General features: G+C 44.9%; 1 protein-coding gene across 7 annotated transcripts in view; it reads right to left on the bottom strand.

Moving 5' to 3' along the window:
- ADGRG4 (adhesion G protein-coupled receptor G4) overlaps positions 1-19,095 on the bottom strand; it is a 116,158-nt gene that overhangs the window by 41,954 nt on the left and 55,109 nt on the right. For all 7 annotated transcript variants that reach the window (XM_045029670.1, XM_045029675.1, XM_045029674.1 and 4 more), the window contains 3 exons: positions 6,259-6,330; positions 4,163-5,365; positions 399-493 (listed from right to left, as the gene is read on the bottom strand). In XM_045029670.1, coding sequence (XP_044885605.1) covers positions 399-493; positions 4,163-5,365; positions 6,259-6,330 — 1,370 coding nt within the window. The remainder of the gene's footprint in view (positions 1-398; positions 494-4,162; positions 5,366-6,258; positions 6,331-19,095) is intronic.

The raw sequence follows: 19,095 nt of genomic DNA, 5'->3' as shown, positions 1-19,095 counted from the left end.
TGCCTGCGGGAGGTCCTCAGGCCCGCGGATTCAGTGGCATGGCTGCGGGAGGTCCGCTGAAGCCGCGGGACCAGCAGACCCTCCGCAGGCATGCCGCTGAAGGCAACCTGCCTGCCGCCCTGCCCCCTGTGGCTTGTCGCCCCAGGCACGCACTTGGAGTGCTGGTGCCTGGAGCCGCCCCTGTATAGAGTTGGTCCAATTAAAGATATTACCTCTCCCACCATGTCTCTGCATGAAAAATCTGTCGGATAACATGATTATGAAACTCCATAATGTTGTTCCTTTGGTTAACTGAACAATTCTCTGTGCTTTGCCCTGGGAGCTCATATTGTTCTTTCAGATGCCCTTATCTCCTGATACTTATCCACAATGTAATGGGTTGGGGGAAATCCACTTACCCAGTTTTTAGCAAAGTTCTTTGCATCATAATAATCAGGAGTTCTCTGAGTTTCGTAGACGAGAGAAAAGTTCATTTTGATGTCATAGAAGGTAACTGTAGTAATGGAAAATAAGGGGAGCTGTAGTTTGTAGTCGGTATAAAAATATATTGGCATCCCTGCCTCCTCCCATCCCTGTCAACTGTTGGGCACTCCTGGAGTCAACAGGAGTGAGGTACCTAACTCCCCTTATACTCAGAGCCTGATCCTGTAATAAACTCTGAGTGGTCAGTCTCCTGTGGGTGCACAGATCCCCATTGACTTTGCTGAGGCTGGGCATAGATGCAGGGGTCTGCCCAGAAACCGCTTATTGCAGGATCTGGGCCTTTAACTATAAGCTCTTTGAAGCAGGGCTTGTAATTTTACTCTGTGCTGCATCTGCCCCACTTGATCCCTAAGAGGAGCCCCTGGCTATTAATGTCATACAAATAATAAATGGTGATATATGTAGTCTGGGCTATACACCTTTACACTCTCAGAACAACCTTCACCAAACAAGGACAGTCCCACAGGGAAGGGTGGCCCGTTCCATGAGGCAACCTACAAGTACCCTGAGAGAACCTGCTTCAGTACAGAAATAAAACCCTCTCTGACCACCCACCCCTCAGTTGTCACCTACATCCCACAGTGGAACTGATGCAGAGGATCATCAAACTACAACCCATACTCCATGGGGACCACATCCTGAAAGAGATCTTTCCTGAACCTCCACTTCTGACCTTCAAACACCCCTCCCCCAACCCCTCCAAGCTCATCATCAGAAGTAAACTCCTCACAAACCAGGACACACCAACTCAAAGCAACAGCAGACCCTGCTAGAACGATAGCTGCAAAACCTGTAGACGTACTTCCACTGCTATGATGATCAACAGCCCCCACAACACACCTTTTAAGATCCATGGGTGCTACACATGCCTAGCAAAGCATGTGGTGTACAGCAGAACCTCAGAGCTATGAAGACCTCAAAAATGGAAGTTTGTAACCCTGAACTAAACGTTGTGGTTCTTTCAAAAGTTTACAACTGAACATTGACTTAATACAGCTTTTTAAACTTCACTATGCAGAAGAAAAATGCTGCTTTTACCTGTCTTAATTTTAATGAAACAAGCACAGACAGTTTCCTTATCTTATCAAACCTTTTTTAAAAAAAAAAAAACCCTTTCCACTTTTTTTTAGTAGTTCACGTTTAACACAGTCGTGTACCGTGTTCGGTTTTGGGGGTTTTGTCTTTTTGTCTCTATTGCTGCCTGCTTGCATACCTCCAGTTCCAAATGAGGTGTATGGTCAGTTCAGACCTCTGGTGTTCGTAACTCTGCGGTTCTACTGTATCTCATCCAGCACACTGAATGCCCCAATAACAGCTATGTGGCTGAAAGGAGACAATCACTCCATTCTTGAATGAACTCACAGAGGAAAAAATAAGACAAATGCTGTCACCTGTGAGTGAACACTTTTTACAAAATGACATAGACATTAAGACCACTAGGGACCATCATTATCTACATCACAGGCCACAGAGCCTCACCCACCCACTCCTGTAATCAGGGCCGGCTCTAGACCCCAGCGCGGCAAGCACGCGCGTGGGGCGGCCCTTTCCCGGGGAGGCGGCAGGCTGGGCCGGCGGACCTGCCGCAGTCATGCCTGCGGGAGGTCCACCGGAGCCCCGGGATGACCGGACCTGCCGCAGGCATGACTGCGGACGGTTCGCTGGTCCCGCGGCTCGGCTGGACCTCCCGCAGGCATGACTGCGGCAGCTCAAGCGGAGCCGCCGGACCTGCGAACCGTCCGCAGCTGCGGGAGGTCCAGCCGAGCCACGCAACCATCCGCAGTCATGCCCGCGGGAGGTCCGCTGCTCCCGTGGCTCCGGGGCGCTTCCCAGGCATGACTGCTTGGGGCGGCCAAAAAGGTAGAGCCGCCCCTGCCTGTAATAGAAAGACCCCTAACCTCTGGCTGAGTTACTGAAGTCCTCAAATCATGATTTAAAGACTTCATGTTACAGAGAATCTACCATTTTTACACTAAACCTGCAAGTGACCCATGCTGCTGAGGAAGTTGAAACCCCACCAACAGAGTCTCCGCCAATCTGACCTGGGGAAAAATTCCTTCCCGACCCCAAATATGGTAATCAGTTAGACCCTAAGCATGGGGCAAGACACACCAACCAGACCCCAGGAAAGAATTCTCTGCAGTAACTCAGCCATCCCCATCTAGTGTTTGAACTGCTGGTCCTCACCTCATCCTCAAGGGAAATCTGCACAACACCTTCAAAAGACAAGCAGGGGAGCTTACATTACCCACAAAAGCTTATGCCAAAATAAATGTTAGTCTTTAAGGTGCCACTGGACTCCTTGTTATTCATAACTCAGCCAGACACTCAAAATCATGGACTGAATAGATACTAGATTTATAGTTTATTACACCAATCTATAACCAATTTACCCATCCCCCAGCTTTTTTCCCCTTTCTCCCCTATGACTTGAGAGGTGTTAACAGGCCACTTCATATTTAATGTTCCCTTGAAATATGTGTTAACTACGTATGCTAAACAATCTGTTCCACCTTGAATCTAGCTGAGACACCTGGGCCTGGCCAGGTCAGCTGACTTGGGCTCAGGCAGCGGAGCTAAAAATTGCTGTGTAGACATTCAGGCTCGGGCTGGAGCCCAAGATCTGAGACCTTCAACCCTGGCAAGGTCCCACACAGCTCAGGCATCAGCCCGAGCCCAAAGGTCTACACAACAACTTTTTCAGTCCTGGAGCCCAAGTCCCATGAGCCTGAGTGAGCCGAGGGGCAGCTGTGGGTTTTTTTATCCCTGTGTAGACATGCCTTCTGAGTACCTTTTCCAGACCTGAAAGAGCTCTGTGGAGTTTGAAAGCTTGTCTCTCTGACCAACAGAAGTTGGTTCAATAAAAGATTATTACCTCACTCAGCTTGTCTCTCTAATAAAAGATAACAGTCCTTTTCATTTGGGGTTACATTGTAGGGAAGATGCACAATAAGAGAGAAAAAAGCCTTCACAGATGATAGATTGCTCTGCTTTGTGATAGTTGGAAAATATGCAATTTACCTTTTCACTTCTATATATTTGATTTTAAAGGCCCAATCTAGCTCTTAGATATATAGCAGTTGTGAGGGTTTCTGGCTAATTTACATCAGGGAGCTGCTTAAATTGCTTTTCTAAGAAAAATAGTTAATCTCAACATATTCGGCATACTAGATGTAGTCAAAATGTATATATGAATTTGGCTGGGGTTAACAGCCAGATAATCTTGGGGAGACAACTGCAGCTGCATTTGTTTAGCCAACAATGAACTGCAGCTGGAAGCATCACTTGTTAGCATCTAACCACCTGAGTTAAACAAACAGGTAGCTAGGCAGCTAATTACTAACAAGCCCAAACAATCATGACTTGCTAATTTGTGCCCACAATGAATCTGCAGGGACAACAATGTGAGAGCCTGCAAAAAGAAAAACTCAGTCAAACAGGTTGTCATGTTTCCATTCATTTTAAGAAAGATATTGTATACTGTGGATTAAATGCGATGCTCTTAGCTGGCTGAACAGTGCCTAAGAACCATCAGGGTTCTCATCTCTTCCTTGCTACTGGGGCTGGATCATTAGAAGCGGTGTTTCTCTTCATGGTTTAATGTAGAAGCCAAGATGAAATCTGGCATTCTGTATAGTCCACTACTCTTTACCCACAGAAAATTATGCAAATTCCATACCTTTTTTATCTGATTTTACTGTAGTAGACAGATCAGGTGTAGATACAGATGTGGATTTGGCGGGTTTGGATGTGGTTTTGGTATCTGTAGATAAGGTTGTCACTGTTGTTCTGGAAACAGGCAGAATACAAGTAGGTTTAGTGATAGATGTAGTTACAATAGGTTGTGATGTTACCTCACCAGGTTTGGAGGTAGGAACAGTCTCATTAGGTTTGAGTGAAGCTGTGATCCCAGCAGATATCAACGGATGGGTAGTCCCGGGCACGGTAACTGAGGTACTGGGCGTTGATGTTGTGGAAGAGGAGGTGGGTGACGCTGTGGTCCCAGCAGATGTCAATGGCTGCGTAGTCCCGGGCACGGTAACTGAGGTACTGGGCGTTGATGTTGTGGAAGAGGAGGTGGGTGACGCTGTGGTCCCGGCAGATGTCAATGGCTGCGTAGTCCCGGGCACGGTAACTGAGGTACTGGGCGTTGATGTTGTGTAAGAGGAGGTGGGTGAAGCTGTGGTCCCGGCAGATATCAATGGCTGCGTAGTCCCGGGCACGGTAACTGAGGTACTGGGCGTTGATGTTGTGGAAGAAGAGGTGGGTGACGCTGTGGTCCCGGCAGATGTCAACGGCTGCGTAGTCCCGGGCACGGTAACTGAGGTACTGGGCGTTGATGTTGTGGAAGAGGAGGTGGGTGAAGCTGTGGTCCCGGCAGATGTCAACGGCTGCGTAGTCCCGGGCACGGTAACTGAGATACTGGGCGTTGATGTTGTGGAAGAGGAGGTGGGTGAAGCTGTGGTCCCGGCAGATGTCAATGGCTGCGTAGTCCCGGGCACGGTAACTGAGGTACTGGGCGTTGATGTTGTGGAAGAGGAGGTGGGTGACGCTGTGGTCCCAGCAGATATCAATGGCTGGGTAGTCCCGGGCACGGTAACTGAGGTACTGGGTGTTGATGTTATGGAAGAGGAGGTGGGTGACGCTGTGGTCCCAGCAGATGTCAATGGCTGCGTAGTCCCGGGCACGGTAACTGAGGTACTGGGTGTTGATGTTGTGGAAGAGGATAGGAGTGTATGTGTGGTCCCATCCGGGTTAACCGTTAATGTGGTCTCGGGTGCTTGAGGTGTTGCAGCAGTAGTAGAGGATTCGGCTCTTGTCATCTCTGTTGGCTCAGGTACAGATATGGTTGTATCTTCAGTTGTTGCAACTCCAGTGAAAGCTATGAAAGCAAAAGGTTTTGAAATGCATCTTAATCCAAATATAATAACCTTCAAATGCAGCGCATTTTGGCTGCAACGAGGAGTCCCCCATTTTAGGCTTGATCTTGTGAGGTGCTGGGCATCTTCCACCCCAGATGAAATCAACTCCTGGAGCTGACCGGCACCTTGCAGGATCAGCCCCTTTGTACTAACAAATCTTACTAGGGAAAAATAACTTGGAGAAAACTAACTCATGTCATTACAGGTAAATAATTAACACTTAGGAATTACTTTTTAAGGCCAACATGAATTGAAGATTTCAGGGTAACTTTTCAAACTCCCCAACGTGTTGTAATCAAACAGACTGCATAACATACATATAATGGCTCTATGGAATAGCAGATGAATTTGCTTTACGTTTTCTATCATAAGTTGTGTCCTCCTTGCTCTTCTGGGGCCTGGTCAGTACTGTGCTGATCCAGTTCTATGCCTGTGTCACCCACTGATTTAAATAGAATGAGACTGGCATAAAATTAGAGTAATGCAGTGCTGAATCAGACTTCTGACCTCAGAAGACAGCGGGCCCAATGGAGCTACACTGACTTCCTCAGCTGAGGATTTGGCACTGTGTGTTACACCAGGTTTCTCTTTCTGCTGAGCTTGTGTAACATTTATTGATATTAGATATATGGCCCAACTTACCACTGTGTTGTTCTAATTTCACACCAGTGAAAACACCAGGGACATCTTTCACTTTTCATTACACGCTCTCTAAAATCATATGCATTTTTACATGAAACCATAATAAATGGACATTTAAAGTCTGTGTTACTATGGATGTAACATGAATCAGGTACTTATCAGTGATGATCACTTTAATATTTACAGCCTTTGCTTCAAGAAAGGCACATACTTGGAGTGCTACCATTAGTAGATGTGGGTGCAGATAATGTAGTAGCAGCTGTTGATGATGCTTCCTCTGAGCCTGTTGAGAAGATAAATAAAAGATGTAAAAATCGATAGAGGCAAAATGACTATGCAAGAGAAAAGCTACTGTAAAAGAGACTAAACTTCAACAATGACCAGTACAACAGAGGACTGTTCTTACTACAGGGGCTGCGGCAGAACCCCCACATTGAGGAACATACTTGTGCTCAGGCAGTGCTGGTTACCCCAGGGATAACTGGACTACATAAGGGAGAGAAATGGGGAGCTGCAAAGTTTGGACCAAATTGGAAATCAGACTTTCTGTGGCAGAAGGATGATAAATTGGCTTCAAGCCTGGCTGCAATAAGCCCATTTCTTTTTCATGGGTCTGCATACCTGTGTGCATCCATCACCATGATATCTGAGTCTTAGTCCTTAGTGTGATCATGGCATGTACAGAATAAATAACACCTTCAATGCCTAATCTATGGAAATCTCAGCTGGGCAAGTTCCATTTATGCCAGCCACCACCATTCTGGCTGGCACCATCACAGAAGAATTTGCAATGACAATGAACCAACGAACACAGGCATGATAATGAAGATGTAGCAGATGGCAGGATAATAAGCAGATGTTGACTAGGGGGGAGGGATAGTTCAGTGGTTTGAACATTGGCCTGGTAGACCCAGGGTTGTGAGCTCAATCCTTGAGGAGGCCATTTATGGATCCGGGGCAAAAATCTGTCCGGGGATTGGGCCTGCTTTCAGTAGGGGGTTGGACTAGATGACCTGCTGAGGTCTCTTCCAATCCTGATATTCTATGATTCCTTTGAAGTGAACCAGAAGATTTGTTCCTACAAGGAGGAGGGAGAAGAATTGTTCTTCTTAACCTCTGAGGATAGGACAAGAAGCAATGGGCTTAAATTGCAGCAAGGGAGGTTTAGGTTGGACATTAGGAAAAACTTCCCAACTGTCAGGGTGGTTAAGCACTGGAATAAATTGCCTACAGAGGTTGTGGAATCTCCATTATTGGAGATTTTTAAGAGCAGGTTAGACAAACACCTGTCAGGAATGGTCTAGATAATACTTAGTCCTGCCATGAGTGCAGGGGACTGGACTAGATGACCTCTCGAGGTCCCTTCCAGTCCTATGATTCTATGATTTATTGACCCAAAAGGAGACTGTTGACAGAAACAAATCCAAAGTCAGTATTTACCTTAAAGAACAATAAAACTTGATCATTATAACGTGTTTGTAGTATGTATTATCACATACATTATGACTTTCTCCCTCCATTCTGGCTACTAAGCTGTTAAGTGTTTTCTTTTAAACCTCTATTCCTATGGGGAGATGAAATACGAGATCCAGAAAAAAATATATATACACTTCACCCCTGATATCCCCTTCTAACCTGGGTGGAGAGGCGTTTTATAGACATGTAGGGCTGGAAGGGATCTTGAAAGATCATCAAGTCCAGTCCCCTGTGCTGAGGTTGGACCAAGCAAACCTAGACCATTCCGGATGGGCATTTGTCCAATCTCTTCTTAAAAACCTTCAGTGATGGGGACTCCACAACCTCTCTTGGAAGCCTAGTCCAGAGCTTACCTACCCGAATAGTAACACATTTTTTCCTAATATCTAACCTAAATCTCCCTTGCTGCAGATGAAGCCCATTACTTCTTGTCCTACTTTCAGTGGACATGGAGAACAATTGATTATCAGCCTCTTTATAACAGCCCTTGAGATACTTAAAGACTGTTCTCAGGTTCCCCTCAGCCACCTTTTCTCCTGGGGTCATTAGGGTGGTCTCCAAACCCTACAGATATCAGGATACCCAGAGGAAGGAATGTCTTTGGAGTGCCTGTCTGTCCAGGGTGCTGCCCATCCACCCTGTCCTCTTGACAAAGACTCCTTTAGGAGTTGTGCTGCCATTGGCTCCCATTCCTTGGTGTCACTGGGAGTGAGAAGCAGCACTAAGCCCCTCGTGGATATTTGACAGAATAGCTGCCTGGTCCCCAGGAGAACATATGTTGGAGAGATGCTGCTCCCCAGCCCACTCTCCACCCCCACAGCAACGGAAGCCTAATCCTATGGAGTGGCTGTAGAAGGGCTTCTGGGACTTCTCAGGGAGCCGGGTGTTATACAGCACAGATAATTCTCTCTTCTATAACCCCCTCCACCTCTGCCCAGTTTGGTGAAAGGTAGTATGGAGCCATTCATCAGGAAAATGCTAGAGAAGTTTGGAGAATATTGCATTCCAACTAGAATGCAGACTGAAATCTGTGTTTGCTTCTGACTTGGCTAAACTGAAATGTTAGCTTCCAGGAGGAGACTTTTCTGAATACAAAGAGGTAACTGGCTAACATGCAGTAGAGAATGTGAAATGCATGGCCTCTGAATGTTTAATGATAACATGGCATAAAGGATTCCCATCGTATACGCTTGGGCAGCTTTCCTGTTATTTTCCAAATGGAGAGAGCTGAGAATTAGTCAGCTAATTATCCTTGAAATGAATCACCTTGTCAAACCAGATAGGTCTTTATATTTCATATGCAACCTGCCTCATTGTTAGCCAGACAAGAGCAAAACGGATGATACAAACTCATATATTCAACAGAAAATGGCAATGAACTGAATCACTGTAGATGCTCTGCACAGTGGTATTGTTTTTATATATAAAAAATAGCATGCTCACAATACTTGGCCTTACAGCTGCAATTGCACTGCTCTGCTTGAACTTTCTGATGCCTCTTTCCACTCAGAGGAAATTCAGAGACTGGCATTCTTGCCCTGAGTAAGAGTAATGTAGAGTATGTCTACACTGCAATAAAACACGCACAGCTGGCCTGTGTCAGCTGACTTGGGCTGCAGGGCTATAAACTGGAGTATTGACATTCAGGCTTGGGCTGGAGCCCGTGAGTACTGAATTTGATGCATGTTGATTGAGTGGCTCTGCTTCAGTGATTGTTTCTTCCCTGAAGCTGGTATTTTGTGAAATCTTATAAACTCATTCCTCTCCCACCCCGCATCCATTTTCTCTAAGGCATAGGCCCAGGGCTGGTGCAAGGAAGTTTCGCACCCTAGGCGAAACTTCCACCTTACGCCCCCCCAGCCCTGCAGCAGCTCCCCCCCCCCCGCCCTGAGGTCCCCCCCCGTGGCAACTCCCCCCCTGCCCTGAGGCGCTCCCCCCCCCCACGGCAGCTCCCAACCCCCTGGCCTGGGAAGCCATGTGGTACCTCCCCACCCCAGCTCACCTCTGCTCCGCGTCCTCCCAGAGCACACCACCCCTGCTCTAATTCTCCTCCCAGGCTTGCGGTGCCAAAAAATTGGGGGGGGGGCACCGCTTTTTGCGCCCCCAAATCTTGGCACCCTAGGCAACTGCCTAGTTCGCCTAAATGGTAGCACCGGCCCTGCATAGGCCATGCACTCTGCGTAGAGTCAAAATTCATCTCGTCTTGAGGTCTGACTTTATTAACAAATAAAATTAACAATAATTTGGTCTACACTGGGAACCTACATCGGCACCACAACCCAGAGAGACGTAGCTATGCTGACCTAACCCCCAGTGTAGACAGTGCTAGGTCAATGGAAGAATTCTTTCATCAGCCTAGCTACCACCTCTTGGGAAGGTGGATTACCTACACAGATGGGAGAAGCACTCCCGTTGCCATAGGTAGTGTCTACACTGGAGCACTCTATCTGTGCCACTATCGTATTTAAAGTATAGACATACTCTGGGAGGTGGATTAACTCCAGTGACAGGAAAATCCCTCCCATCGCTGTAGTGAGTGTCTACACTGAAGCTGTGCTGCTCTAGCATTGTACGTGTAGACATAGCCTCAGACAACATGAAATCCAGACTCCAGTTTTCTCCCCTAGCTTGGCTGCTCCTAGAGTTCCATGCTCCAAGCTGTTGAGCCATTTCTTGGGTCCTCACAGCCTCAGACTCAAAATCCCTCTTTCAGGAATCCTATTCTGGGGTCTCCTTGCTCCCTTCTCATATCCTCCAGCCTGATAGCACTGAAAGGTGTTACAGGCCAGCTTCAGCCCGTCTTCAGGAGAGTGTGTCCATTAACCCCTTCCTGCTCTTGTCCAGTGTGAGGGCCACTCCTCTTGAGTGTGTGTCCATGTTTTCAGTGTACTTCCAAGAATTGCTGCACGTGGGGAAACAGTACTTTTAGGAATGAGATGTCTGTAATAACAGTGGAGCCAATTCAGTGGAAAATTCTTTTCCCCCGGGTTTATAAAACATTAATTTGTATTTTTTATTTTACTGTTTTTTTTTGTTTTAAATCAATAGGTAAATCTAGGACCAGCATTAGTTTTGCTAGCCCAGTGGATCTCCTTATTCCAATCCACCAGATAGTGTGATGGATGGTTGGAAAGACATAATGGTGTACAGCCCACCCCAGAGCAAGTATTACAGCATAGTCCGTCCAGCGGTCACTTCACACCCTTGTTTGTGGTATTGTCAGATGTCAGGGGAGTCAGTGTCCTTTTGTAGAATATTGCTCTTGTAACCCAAACCCTAACGAAGAGAATGACTTCTTGTTGCTGCTCCCAGCCTGTACTAGGATGCAATAAAAAAACCAGACACCTTTTCACACGGTATTTCATAGACCATTATGATCATCTAGTCTGACCTCCTGCACAATGTAGGCCACAGAATCTCACCCACCCATTCCTGTAATAAACCTGTGTCTGAGCCATTGAAGTCCTCAAATCATGGTTTAAAGACTTTAAGGTGCAGAGAATCTTCCAGCAAGTGACCCGTGACCCACACTGCAGAGGAAGGTGAAACCACCCCCCAGGGACTTCTGCCAATCTGCCCTGGAGGAAAATTCCTTCCCAACCCCAAATATGGCGATCAGTTAAACCCTGAGCATGTGGTCAAGACTCACCAGCCAGCACCCAGGAAAGAATTCTCTGTAGTAACTCAGATCCCACCCCATCTAACATCCCATCACAAGCCATTGGGCATATTTACTGCTAGTAGTCAAAGACAAATTAATTGCCAGAATTAGGCTATCCCATTATACCATCCCCTCCATAAATTTATCAAGCTTAGTCTTGAAGCCAGATATGTCTTTTGCCCCCACTACTCCCCTTGGAAGGCTGTTCCAGAACTTCACTCCTCTGATGGTTAGAAACCTTCATCTAATTTCAAGTCTAAACTTCCTGATGGCCAGTTTATATCCAGTTGTTCTTGTGTCCACATTGGTACTGAGCTTAAATAATTCCTCTCCCTCCCTGGTATTTATTCCTCTGATATATTTATAGAGAGCAATCATATCTCCCCTCAGCCTTCTTTTGGTTAGGCTAAACAAGCCAAGCTCTTTGAGTCTCCTTTCATAAGACAGGTTTTCCATTCCTTGGATCATCCTAGTAGCCCTTCTCTGAACCTGTTCTAGTTTGAATTCATCCTTCTTAAACATGGGAGACCAGAACTGCACACAGTATTCCAGATGAGGTCTCACCAGTACCTTGTATAATGGTACTAACACCTCCTTATCTCTACTGGAAATACCTTGCCTGATACATCCCAAGACCACATTAGCTTTTTTCACAGCCATATCACATAAGCAGCTCATAGTCATCCTGTGATCAACCAATACTCCAAGGTCTTTCTCCTCCTCTGTTACTTCCAACTGATGCCTCCCCAGTTTATAACAATAGTTCTTATTGTTAATCCCTAAATGCATGACCTTGCTCTTTTTACTATTAAATTTCATCCTATTACTATTACTCCAGTTTACAAGGTATCCAGATCTTCCTGTATGATATCCCGGTCCTTCTCTGTGTTAGCAATACCTCCCAGCTTTGTGCCATCGCAGACTTTATTAGCACATTCCCACTTTTTGTGCCAAGATCAGTAATAAAAAGATTAAATAAGATTGGTCCCAAAACTGATCCCTGAGGAACTCCACTAGTAACCTCCCTCCAGCCTGACAATTCACCTTTCAGTACAACCCATTGTAGTCTCCCCTTTAACCAGTTCCTTATCCACCTTTTAATTTTCCTATCGATCCCCATCTTTTCCAATGTAGCTAATAATTCCCCATGTGGAACCGTATCAAATGCCTTACTGAAATCAAGGTAAATTAGATCCACTGCATTTCCTTTGTCTAAAAAAGCTGTTACCTTCTCAAAGAAGGAGATTAGGTTGGTTTGGCACAATCTACCTTTTGTAAAACCATGTTGTATTTTGTCCCAATTGCCATTGACCTCAATGTCCTTGAGTACTTTCTCCTTCAAATTTTTTTCCAAGACCTTGCATACTACAGATGTCAAACTAACAAGCCTGTAGTTGCCCAGATCACGTTTTTTCCCCTTTCTTAAAGATATTGTAGCATAGTGAGGCATGTGCTTTGTGGGTTGCTTTTGTTTATTCAGACCTCTTGCTCCAGAGGGGCCACTGCACTTCTGGAATGAAAAGGTCTCATTTGCTCTACCTCCATTTTCTCCCTTCCTCTACACTCCAAGGTACAGTCCAGCAGACTGTAGTAGGACAGTGACTTGAGCTGACCAAATAATTATTTGCTGCTCTGCTATTTGGAACAAATTTGTCATATCCTCACTCCTCAGTCTTGAATCAACCAACTACAAGACAAACCCAAACCCAGTATACAGGCCTTCGACCAGAGGGCATGCTTAACCCTTTCCATAAATGCTGTTCGACACACACAGTATGTGGATGAGAAGAAGCCAAAAAAGCCCATCAAATCCAAAACCCTCAAGATAAAAGAAAAAAGATCCCTTGAAAAATAACCCAAGTAGAGGAACCCTAAGGGAAAGTGCTGTGCTTTTTTTCCTCTACAGTGACAAGGCAAAACAAGGCAGTGGAAAACACATCCTCCAGTACCACCGGGGAATGTGAAATCTAGATGTTCTTAGCTTTATTGTAGTCCTAAAATAAACCTGAGCTCTCTGAAATCCACATCTCACTTATACAAACCTCGATCTCTGGTTTCATGTTGACTGCAGTAATGGAAGAAAATTTTTCTCTATTATATTTCTCCCTTATAATCCTGTGGCCTGTAAAATTTGTGCAGGATGAGTCAAATGGCTCCTGCAGAGATATTACTCAACACAGTAACTCCAGGGGGTACAATAAGAATGACATCTCATAGGAAACACTTTTTGCTCTGCAAAACACAATCCATATTCACCAAGGATTTTTCTTTTAAATATTTCAGAGATTTGTGAGTCTGGGTCCATGCTCTGAATGGCAGCTGGCGAGCCAAAGAGCCTTACACTGAGATTTCATAAGGGGGTTCCCATAGCTTCCCCCTCCCCGTACCCTTAACTTATGTTCCAAGTCCTTAGGAGCTTGCTTAATACTCAGAGGGCCTGACACAGCAGTGAATCATGGAATAAACAAAAGATGGCTCCTGCATGAGTGGCACAGGTTCAAGACCTACAAGGGCCATATCAAGGCATCCACCCAAAGCAGGGAGGATGAGTCTGTCTATAGAGGTGCAACCATGTGCATCAAGTGGAAGAAGGAACCAGGAGTGAAAATACATGAGTCCTGCAGTCATATCTATAGGCTAATAAAGTGAGGAGGACTAGACCCCCATCATCTGCCCCCTGTGTCTGCCAGGGGAAGGAGGACAACGTGCTTTCTGAGAGAGAAGGGACAGAAGAAGGTAAGCTGGGTGCAATCAAACTATGCATTTTAATATGCCTAAATGTCTACATCTAGGAACAAAGAATATAGGCCATACTTACACAACTGGGGACTCTATCCTGGGAAGTACTGGGGTCATGGTGAATAATCAGCTGAACATGAGCTCCAGTGGGATGCTGTGGCCAAAAAGACAAATGCGATCCCAGGGTGCATAAAATGGGAACATTGTGTAGCAGTAGAGGGGTTATTTTACCTCTGTATTTGGCACTGGTACAACCACTGCTGGAATATTGTGTCCAATTCTGGTGCCCACAATTCAAGAAGGATGTTGTTAAATTGGAGAGGATTCAAAGAGCCATGAGAATGATTAAAGGATTAGAAAACCTGCCTTATAGTGACAGACTCACGGAGCTCAATCTGTTTAGCTTAACAAAGAGAAGGTTAAGGGATGACTTGATCATAGTCTAAAAGTACGCACGCGGGGAACAAATATTTAATAATGGGCTCTTAGAGCAGAGAAAGTTATAACATGATCCAGTGGTTGGAGGTTGAAGCTAGACAAAACACACTGGAAATAAGGCGTGAATTTATAACTGTGAGAGTAATCAACCATTAGAACAATTTACCCAAGGGTCATGGTGAATTCTCCATCACTGACCATTTAGAAAAACATCCAGTCTTCATTTAAAAAAGAGCTGGTCTAGGAAGTATTTTGGAGTAGTTCTGTGGCCTGTGTTATACAGGAGACTAGATGATAGTCCCTTCTGGCTTTGGAATCTATTAATAAGGAGCCATGGATTTGAATTTTCAGATGGACCAAAACATTTTAGCAAAGTTATCATGACCCTGGTCCCACTTAGCCTTAATCCACTCCTGCTTATTACTGTGATATAGGGAAAGTGATGCAAAACCATAAAGGTGAAATGCCACCCTACCAGGCCCTCTTCTTAGAATAAACTTCTATTTTTTTCCTTTTTCGTTTTTTCCCCAACTAGTTTGTAGAAATGCAAAAGTGGCTTTTTGAATAAGATTTATCAAGCACTAAACTAAATTGCTTGATTGTGCTTTGCGCAAAGTCTAGGTTTTAATTTGTCTTTATAGCTGTGACATATGCTGCTGATTCTTCTCCAAATAATGGAAGTTTATGACCAGAGCTTAATTGCTGTAGATTACATTCAGGTTTCCAGTGTTAATGGTGTCATGTTTCAAACAGTGTTGCCTTGGGGCTATGTACGAGGTTAACGGGGGTCAGGTATAATGATCCAGCAAAGTCTGGGGGTGGGGACAAAAAAGATACACAAACTGCTAAACAAAAATCAAACACACTCTAATTAGAGAAGTATCTCATGATGCATTTTTCATTTAAATAATGACAAATCAAGCATAATTACAATTTAACATATTCAAATCCCTCTCCCTCATTATCACCTGAAGAAGAAAATCTGTGTTTATCATCACATGTCAGCGATCGTTACTGTTAAACAGATGTAGGACTAGACACCTGCATCCCATAACATCACTTGTTTTGATTAACCTGCACAAAATTCTGCTAATAAAATGAGGGTTGAGAAGAGATGACAGATATGATCTGCAGCTAGAAAAATACTGTACTACTGAAATTATAATATCCAAATCATGGAGTTTGAATTTAGTGCTTTAGCAAATGGCATTCTCTTTGGCATTCTGAAAAACATACAGCATTCCAATAAAACAGGGGGTTGAGAGGCTATTACATTTAGGAATCTGGGGCAAAAATCTGTCTGGGGATTGGTCCTGCTTTGAGCAGGGGGTTGGACTAGATGACCTCCTGAGGTCCCTTCCAACCCTGATATTCTATGAGGGGTCCCGAGCTGTCAGCCTTCACCCCAAACCCCGCTTTGCCTCCAGCATTTATAATGGTGTTAAATATATTAAAAAGTGTTTTTTAACTTATAAGGGGGGTCGCACTCAGAGGGTTGCTATGTGAAAGGGGTCACCAGTACAAAAGTTTGAGAACCACTGCCATAAAAGAGCTGTACAAATAAGTGAGTGTATGAATTGTAATACCCAGGATGCTTTATGTATCACAGTCCATGGTCATCACCATGAGATTCTTTTAAATTAATACCAAAGGCCCTGCTCTTGCTCTTACTGAAATCAGTGAGAGTTTTACCATTGACACTGTAACAGGATCAGGACCCACATTTTTAATTGTGAAAGATGAACTGAGTTTTGGAAAGTGAGAGGTCCTCTGTCATTATAGGTGGGGCTAGTATTATTGCTTATTCTTAAGATTGTTAGGCACCTGCCATTACAAGATCCTGTTTTCAGCTGCTTATAACTTTGCCAGGCTTTAATTGTTTGGGCTGACATTTTCCATGCTGGGTATCTGCCTCAGACTGACTTTTTTTTGTTTGTTTGTTTGTTTGGTGGAAAATTTCAGCCAAAATGGTTCAGCTGTTTCCACGAATGAGGTTAGAGAAAATATGTTGTTTTGACCATGTTTTTAAAAAAAAAAATCTGGTAAACTCTTCTTTTCCCTGACACAAAGGCCATCCCCGTGCTTTAGAGCAGGGACTTAAAACTTAGCAGCAAGATCACCCTGGTGTCAGGGATGTGCCTTTTGCCCTCTCTGTGAAACTCCACCCAAATTTTAACCAAGTTATAAACCTTGGCAAAATTGCAGTTCTTCCATCTTCAGTAGAGACTTCTTAGATTTTAGCAGCTAAATTCCCCCATGATTTTGTTCACTTTGGGCATGCTCAAGCCTGGGGGTGAGCAGGACCTTCCCTCCAATTGCAGCTCTGGGCTGCTGTAGGCCATGTTGGGTCTGGGCACCTGACCTGAGAGTACTGAGAGTCTCTCTCCTCAGTATCCACCCCCTGGTTCCAGGCAACATGGAGGAGGAGCTGTCTAAGTCAAATGGAGTGGGGAAGAGATGGACCAAAAAGGGGGGAGGTGGAAACTGGGACTGGTGGCTGTAGGAGGGAAAGGAGAACTGGCACTGGAAGCTGGGGTAGGGAAAGACTGGGAGGGGCTGGGCAAGGAGACTGGGATGAGAGGCCTGAAAAGTGGAGGCTGGGACTGAGGGTGTGAGGAGAATGGGGCTGGGACGAGGAGTCAAGGGTGGGGAAGAGACAGGATTGAGTCAGGGGCAGGGCAGAAGAAGTCATGCTTGAGAGGAAGGGGCAGAAGAGTCTGTGTCCACTAGAGGACCCTTCCCCCTCCCCTCCGAGTCTGGAATGGAACCCAAGATTCCCGAGTGTCCCCCATTCTTCCGCTGTCAGCAACTCTCTGTGAAACCCACCAGCAAAGAGTCCCCAACCACCTTTAGGGCTGGTCCACACAGAGGATGACAACCTGCTACTGGTTATTGTGGTAGCTCAAATGGCAGGTCTGTGTGTGCTCGATTTGACGGTTTCGGCTTACTGATGAACCATGTTGGGTGCCAGTATAATGCCACGTGGTGGGATTTCTGGTTTTTTCAGTTCGCTTTTTTAAAAACCTAGATTTTGTGTGCAATTTCCTACGTTAAAATAACATATTACGGTTTCAATGTCAGGTCCTCAGAAGTTAGGAAATTCCAAAACGATGGTTGCTTCTTCAACCTTAATTTGCTCCCTGCCCGGTGCATATGTTCTCCATATCCTACTGGAAGGGGCTACTTCCAGGAGTGAGGCAACCATGTCAGAGAACTGAGACTGGCCAACATAGTGGGGTCAGTCCTGCAAACAGTTCTTTTAAGACCCACAGTAAGGCCACTTAAGATGGTGGTCTCAAATAGCTGCAGTAGACAAGTCCCAGAAGGAGGTGCTATGATCTAGTGAAGCATGGGAGAAGGAGCTGAGGTTCCAGGATTCTTTTCCTTGCTCTCCCAGTGACTCATTGTGTGACTATGAACAAGTCATCTGGGCTAGGATTTTTACAGGGGCTTAAGGGAGACAGGCACTGAGTCCGATTGACTATCAATGGAGTTAATGGCCTACCTCTCCTAGGTGCTTTGAAAAGCCCAGTTTTCCTCTCTATGCGTCAGCTGCCCCATCTATAAAACAGTGCTAAAAATACTCCCCAACTTCTAAATAACTAACATCTGTAGAGTGCTGAGAGCTCTTTGGGAGAAAGACATGCTAAGGGCAAAGTAACATTCTTACTGACCGTTATAAGGCGAAACCTGAGCAAATTAAGTGAAGAGTATTTCTGTGATGTCTGTCTCACTCAATATAAAGTAAAGGTACTTCCTTAGGACTTATGCCTGCTTTAATCATGTGAGTTAATTTCATTGATTTTCCCCAGAAAGGCTTTGTTTGACAAGACCACTAGGTTTTCAGTATTTGTGCAGAATATCCAGAACAGCTAGTTACACAGTGTGACATTGCATCCCATAATGCTTTATAGAAATATGCTTATGAGTGTAAATATGACATAACTGGAATATGTTTTATGCTAGATATGCCATGTAACACATCTCTGCAAAGGTTATGATCTACTGAATATATTCATCCTATTTGTATGCATGTATCATTTTTATATCTGAAGTTATGGGTGTTGGCTCTATGCTTGTATTTAAAGTGTTTGCTGTAGGAAGCACATAAGGCAGATTTGGTCAACATAGTGTGAAGGGGTTATTCAAGTAATTGGGAGTACTTAACTAGCAATGGACTTTGGGAGCCACCAATCCACATCTGAGCTTTCCTGGCAACGTTCAAACTAACATGTAAACAATGGCATTGGCCTGCAAAAAACTGAATCATTCATAGACGTGGGACTTGTCCAGGTGGCTACAGACTCCATCTTGTTACTGTGATTTTGCACAGGAGAACAAAAGGGTTTCCACCCACAAGAGAGAGAATGTAAAAGGTCCTGGAAACCCCTTCATTTTGTCTTCATCTGGCTCAGGAGAAAGCCCTTCCAGCCCAAAGAGTTGCCTGAAAGAAACTGGAACAAAGGACAGTAACTATGGGGGTGGGAGTGATTGCTGGACCCAGACTAGGAAGGAGTCTAGTCTGTAAAAGAAGCTTATTGGAACATCTCTGAGGGTGAGATTTACCTGCATTTAGTTTCCTACTGCATTAAGCTTAGACTTGCGTGTTTTTGTTTTATTTTGCTTGGTAATTTACTTTGTTCTGTCTGTCACTACTTGGAACCACTTAAATCCTACTTTTTATATTTAATAAAATCACTTTTTGCTTATTAATTAACCCAGAGCAAGTATTAA

The sequence above is a fragment of the Mauremys mutica genome, chromosome 9, assembly GCF_020497125.1.
Source record: "Mauremys mutica isolate MM-2020 ecotype Southern chromosome 9, ASM2049712v1, whole genome shotgun sequence".
In the NCBI taxonomy this organism is placed as follows: domain Eukaryota; kingdom Metazoa; phylum Chordata; order Testudines; family Geoemydidae; genus Mauremys; species Mauremys mutica.
Note: the sequence above shows the minus strand (reverse complement) of the source record. Positions and strands in the feature narration are given on the sequence as shown.